General features: G+C 38.7%; 1 protein-coding gene across 1 annotated transcript; it reads left to right on the top strand.

The window, feature by feature from the left end:
- Positions 1–84: 84 nt before the first annotated feature.
- LOC105617454 (protein strawberry notch) lies at positions 85–5,039 on the top strand. The gene is made up of 12 exons (XM_012199014.1): positions 85–202; positions 270–407; positions 478–845; positions 984–1,236; positions 1,330–1,655; positions 1,742–2,022; positions 2,115–2,476; positions 2,814–3,258; positions 3,398–3,781; positions 3,860–4,426; positions 4,529–4,842; positions 4,933–5,039. The coding sequence occupies exons 1-12, from the start codon at positions 85–87 to the stop codon at positions 5,037–5,039; spliced, it is 3,663 nt and encodes a 1,220-aa protein (XP_012054404.1).
- The last annotated feature ends 1,552 nt before the right edge of the window (positions 5,040–6,591 follow it).

The following is a 6,591-nucleotide window of genomic DNA, read 5'->3' as shown; positions in this document are numbered from 1 at the left end:
ATATATATGTGTGTAGTGTAGTATATATATATATATATATATATATATATATATATATAAATAATCTTAATTATTTTTTTAGGCATGGACATGAATGCTTTGATGGGTAGCTTTATGGGTATGCCTGGTATGAACATGGGAGTAAATCCTTTTGTTCAGTTACTTAATCAAAGTGGGATTACCAACTGGGCAGGATTGTCAGGTATTTACAAATTTTAATAAAAAACAAATTAAAAGGCAAATTTGTACTATTCGTAATTTTATCATAGGAAAGACAGTCTCACAAATGTGGATGAATTCAGGTGATCCAACAAAATTGATGCAGCCAAATATTCCAGAAGAGGAAGAGGTAGACGATGAAGATATGGGTGTTGCTGAGACTTATGCTGATTATATGCCAACAAAACGTACGGTCAATATTTCTTTTAATTTATTTATGCGTTATTTGCTTTAATTAAAGTTTGCGATAATCAACAGTCAAACTCGGACGAAAGCATCCGGATCCAGTTGTCGAAACAGCATCTTTATCGAGCGTCGAACCAACGGATGTTTGGTACAAAATCTCCATACCGGAGGAGACGATACGATCCGGTGCACTTTCTGCCCTTCAACTTGAATCCATCACGTATGCTTCTCAACAGCACGAGCATCTCTTACCCGATGGTACACGCGCCGGATTTTTGATCGGCGATGGTGCGGGTGTTGGCAAGGGCAGGACTATAGCCGGTATTATATTCGAGAATTACTTGAAAGGTCGAAAACGTGCCATTTGGGTATCGGTGTCAAATGATCTCAAATATGACGCCGAGCGCGATTTGAATGACATAGGTGCATCGAAAATAGAAGTACGTAATTTATTTGTGTCGAATATATTATCAGAATATCAAAACTTTAATTTCGCAATGAATTACATGTTTTAACTATTTGAAATACTTATTAAAGATAAATTGATGAAAAACTGCAATAAATAAATCGACTTACAGGTACATGCTTTGAATAAATTCAAATACGCGAAAATCTCGTCAGCTGTGAATGGTAATGTGAAGAAAGGTGTGATTTTTAGTACATATTCTGCATTAATTGGTGAATCGACACAGAGCGGCGGGAAATATAAAAGCCGATTGAAACAACTATTGCAATGGTGTGGCGAAGATTTCGATGGTCTGATAATTTTCGATGAGTGTCACCGCGCGAAAAATCTGTGTCCTACAGGAAGTTCAAAACCTACTAAGACAGGTTAGAATAGATATTTCATGCGTAAAAATTTTTTTTAAGAGTGACTACATGAATAACTGAGTTATTTTATTTGATGATATAAAAATTGTGCAGGATTGACAGTCTTGGAACTGCAGAATAAGCTTCCGAAGGCTAGAGTTGTATATGCCAGTGCAACCGGTGCTTCTGAACCTCGCAACATGGCCTACATGGTACGACTAGGTATGTGGGGTGAGGGCACGCCTTTCCCAGAGTTCACTGGTTTTATTACTGCCGTGGAGAAGCGCGGTGTCGGCGCAATGGAAATCGTAGCGATGGACATGAAGCTGCGTGGCATGTATATCGCTCGGCAATTGAGTTTTCACGGTGTTGCCTTCAAAATCGAGGAAGTACCTCTTTCCAAGGATTTTACAAAAATTTATGATCATTCAGTGCGATTGGTAAGTTATTGTGCAAAAATATAAATGCTTCATTAATATTTCACTCGTTTGTGTCATATAATCTCACGCAATCTATTTCGATCTAGTGGGTGGAAGCAATGCAGAGGTTCCAGGAAGCAGCAGAGTTAATAGATGCGGAGAATCGTATGAAGAAAACAATGTGGGGCCAATTTTGGTCGGCACATCAACGCTTCTTCAAGTATCTTTGTATCGCTGCGAAGGTGAAGCATGCGGTGTCAGTAGCTCGCGAGGCAGTCAAGTGTGGCAAATGCGTGGTGATCGGTTTACAATCTACTGGTGAGGCACGTACTTTGGAACAGTTGGAACGTGACGACGGCGAGCTCAGCGACTTCGTTTCTACTGCAAAGTCAGTGGCGTTTTAGACAATTGAGGGAGAATCTCTTACATGTTAATTTATGTATTAATTTATATATTGCTAATGTACTTAATAATTTACAGGGGAGTTCTGCAAACGTTAGTTGAAAAACATTTTCCAGCGCCGGATCGTAGTCGCATCCAACGTCTTCTTGGTTTAGAACCACCAAAATTCAAATTAGAGGATGATGATCTCGACGCTGGCGGTTCTGCTGGAGGCAGCAAGAGGAAGCCGATCCGTCAAGCAGCACAGCGTGCGACGAAAAAAGTGCGCTCTTGGTCATCGGAAGAGGAAATATCAGACGAAGAAAAAAACGGCGCTCACAGTTCCGGCTCCGAATACAAATTAAGTGGCACCGAAAGTGAGGACGATCACCATACGGACGAAGAGAGCAACGTCAGTTCTGATTTCAATCCGTTCTTCAGTGATAGCGATTCTGACGTTGGTAAATGTCAATTTTGTAACTTGATCTCTATTTTTCAATTGAAATTGTTACATTAGATTTGTTTGAGTTGCTTGAAATTCCTAAAAATATTTGCACTTAAAATAAGATAATAAATATTCGGAAAGAAAAAACGAAGATTCTTTGTACAAAAAGTGCAAGCAACACGAACATATTTCTTAGGTTTGTTCGCATTGCATGCTTTAATATGCTCCTATTTATTCCAATGAATGCTGAAGTGAGTAAGAGGATATTTGAGCATGCTGTAACGTACGACATGAACAAACTTATTGTAATTGAAAAATTTCCAGAACTTTTTTTTACGTTTTTGCTTCTCTAGATCCCTGGGACAGGCGAAAGAAAAAGGGCAAGAAGCAGAAGAAACCCGCGAAGAAACGTTTGAGCACGCAGGACAAAATCCAATCAATGTTAGTGCATAAACAGTCCAGTAATAAAAGTAAACGTAATGGCGACACGGCGATGAGTGGGTCAATGAGTGCTACGGGCGGAAGTGTGCCTCAAAATCAAGCACCGCCTAGAGATGCTATTGAAAGAGCTTGCAGCATGAAAGAGGAGTTATTATCACAAATAGAAATTCTTGGCGACCGATTGCCGCCAAATACGCTAGATCAATTGATAGATGAGCTCGGCGGACCAGAAAATGTCGCGGAAATGACTGGTAGAAAAGGTCGCGTCGTGCAAAGGGAAGATGGTGGAATAGAATACGAGTCTAGATCAGAGGTGGATGTTCCTTTAGAAACTCTTAATTTGACGGAGAAACAGAGGTAACAGTAAAAGCAGTTTGTTATATAATTATTTTATTCACAGATTAGAATTATATACTGTTTTCTATAATAATCATAATTTATATCAATTCTTCAAGTTGAATATCGACATTCTATCGAATATCTTTGTATGTATCAGGTTTATGGATGGAGAGAAGACTGTAGCGATAATCTCCGAAGCAGCTAGTAGTGGTATATCATTACAAAGCGACAGGCGAGCTAGAAATCAAATGCGACGTGTGCATATCACGCTCGAGTTACCGTGGAGTGCGGACAGAGCGATACAGCAATTTGGACGAACGCATCGATCGAATCAGGTCAACGCGCCGGAGTATATATTTCTTATATCGGATTTGGCCGGAGAGAGGCGATTCGCTTCGATCGTCGCGAAACGTCTGGAAAGTCTGGGTGCGTTAACGCACGGTGATCGTCGCGCGACTGAAACCCGAGATCTCTCGCAATTCAATATTGACAACAAGTACGGTCGTTCGGCTCTAGAAGCGACGATGAAAACTATAATGGGGTTTGTGTCAATTTAAAAATACATTTAAAAAATATTCCATATGGAATATAAGCACTTAATTCGACTTGATAATTTCAGATACGAACCGCCGTTAGTACCACCACCTCAGGATTATCAAGGTGATTTCTTTAAAGATGTGGCGGACGCGCTTGTAGGCGTCGGTTTGATTTGCAATAGCGAGAGTACGCCCGGTGTGCTCACACTCGATAAGGATTACAACAACATGTCAAAGTTCCTGAATCGTATACTTGGGATGCCAGTCGATCTGCAAAATCGTCTGTTCAAATACTTCACCGACACGCTCAACGCCATTATAACTCAGGCCAAGAAGACCGGTCGTTTTGATATGGGTATTCTTGATCTTGGTACATCAGGCGAGAACGTTCGCAGGGTGCGTCTTTATCGGTTTCTGCGGAAGCACGCGACCGGTAAAGCACCAACGGAACTACATGTAGTCCATGTCGAGCGCGGTATGAGTTGGTCCGAGGTCACAGACAAGTTCTCGGAGCTGACTGGAGCTAAGGAGGGTTTCTATCTGAGTCATCAGATCCGCAATGGCAAACAGACGGCCATTCTCGCGGTCGTGGTGGACAGTGGCAAGAAAAAGTCCGAAAGCAAGAAGGATCAGCTTTATATGGTGTATAGGTACAGTCATTTAAAATATCATTGTATATCCACAATTTATCGCAAATATAATCTAAAAATAGTAATCTTTGACATTGAAAATTAATGATTGCATATTGTCAGGCCCAACACGGGTCTGCAGCTACGACAAGAAACTCTAGGCGAATTAGAGAAGAAGTACAAGAAGGTAAGCGCAGATGAGGCGGAGCCACACTGGACACAACAGTACGAGGCTTCTGTGAATACGTGTTCGCATGCGTATTGGAGTGGCAATTGTAAAAATACCACTCTTGGCATAGATTGCGAAGTGGGGCTGAGAAGACGTTCCTATAATGTATTAGCTGGTTCAGTTCTGAGTGTTTGGAGTCGTGTTGAGAATGTGCTCGCTACGCGATCCGGACATAACTCTAAGATGCAAGTTATACGGCTACGTACGGGTAAATTGAGTTTGAGAATGACTATTCATGTTTCGATTAATGTTCCAATAAGATCCGAAACTATCTAACAATTTTCTTTTGTTGTGACAGATGAAGGATTGAAGATTGTCGGGACGCTGATCCCAAAGTCTTGCATGGAGTCATTACGACAAGCGCTCTCCTCTGACGCAGAGAAGACAGAGGAACAGACATTTTGAACGCCGAGTCTCTCATCAAGGGTAAGGTTATCCTCTCCGAGATAATCTCCGCAAGTTAATAAAATTATTTTATTGTCATAGATATAAATAGGACCAAGCAAGACTCTCGATGTGACGTAGTATACTGCGACTGTAGAAAGACTCTTCTTAAATCTTTCGTCCAAATGCGAATTCAGTCGTGATTGTGCGTATTTGCATACATTACTTGCCTGGTACCGTTAAGATGTGGCGCACTAAGTAGATTCCGAATTGAATCTACTAAGCGTGATGAACATAAATAAACGCTTCCGATTAATTATCGACAAGGCTAAAATTACAATTTGCTGCTTATTTCTTTGTCATGTCTATGTAATCATTCGCGAAAAATTCTAGCATTCTAGAATTCTAGCACTTGCCACGTAGATTTTTAAATAAATAGTTGAATTCTTTCTTTTATCATCTATATATATCATCTATATATATATATGTGTGTATATATATATATATATATATATATATATATATATATACTATACATACACACACACACACAACACACACACACACACACACACACACACACACACACACCTCTGCCACACTGATTATAATTAGAAGAGGAAGAGAGATAATTAGAAGAGGAGAAGTTTATTTTTTATCGTCGCCGTTAATCATATTTTCATCCATGAAGTTCTAGCAAACGTGTGGCATAGTAGAATGAATACAAACTCTATTCTGCAAGAGAGCACAACCATTTAGAGGAGTGACAGAGCACGTATTTTCCTGTAAGACATGTGAAGTATGATGATTAATAGTTTATATAATTTAGGAACTTATTGTTTTAAGCTAGCCATTAACTTATTGTTTTAAGCTAGCCATTAACACTAACGTCCGAAGAGCATCGATTGTTATCGTCGTAATAGTGTCAGTAAATTTAATTAAACGTGAATTATTGATGGAATGCGGATTAATCGAGAATAGCAAGACGATCGGAGCAATCGGTTCTCTTCGGAAAGTATAAAAGTACGCGACAGTTTTGGTTTTTGTTTGATCGTTAAATCAAACATAAATTAGATGTGTTACACACATACACAAGCTATTGCTACCGTTATTACTATAGGCTACCATTATTACTATAAATTACTGCTACTGCTATATTAGTACTAGTGTTCTATCGTTACAAAACTATCATTAATATTATCCAGATTTGAAGAGACGAGGTAATCACATGGCTATTGCAAATGTGTTTTTCCGATTTTACCATTAAGAGACTTAAAAGTAAATTCATGCAAATGTCCTTCGATTTTGATGATTATTGAATAATGAATATTTTCTAGACAAAAACAAACAATCACGTATTTTTTTTTACAATAGCACTTTTAAAATGCAACACTTTTTTGAAGAAAAGCGATTCTTTGGAAGCGAATATTTATCTATACAGTTGATACTGTAATAAAAATTGAATAGTTTGAAAAACTACTTTATAATACTTTATAATACTTTATAATAATTTTAAAAATTTGTTCGAATAAATTTTATTTATAAAAAATAATTTAGAAACATCTCTTATACT

This window comes from Atta cephalotes (assembly GCF_000143395.1).
Source record: "Atta cephalotes unplaced genomic scaffold scaffold00001, whole genome shotgun sequence".
Classification (NCBI taxonomy): Eukaryota; Metazoa; Arthropoda; class Insecta; order Hymenoptera; family Formicidae; genus Atta; species Atta cephalotes.
Note: the sequence above shows the minus strand (reverse complement) of the source record. Positions and strands in the feature narration are given on the sequence as shown.

What these genes read in the sequence shown, in the direction of transcription:
- LOC105617454 (XM_012199014.1), top strand. Translation starts at nt 85, where the DNA reads ATGGACATGAATGCTTTGATGGGTAGCTTTATGGGTATGCCTGGTATG. An exon ending in GACTTCGTTTCTACTGCAAA is followed by an intron (nt 2,023 to 2,114) that starts GTCAGTGGCGTT and finishes AATAATTTACAG; the next exon opens with GGGAGTTCTGCAAACGTTAG. An exon ending in ACGATGAAAACTATAATGGG is followed by an intron (nt 3,782 to 3,859) that starts GTTTGTGTCAAT and finishes TGATAATTTCAG; the next exon opens with ATACGAACCGCCGTTAGTAC.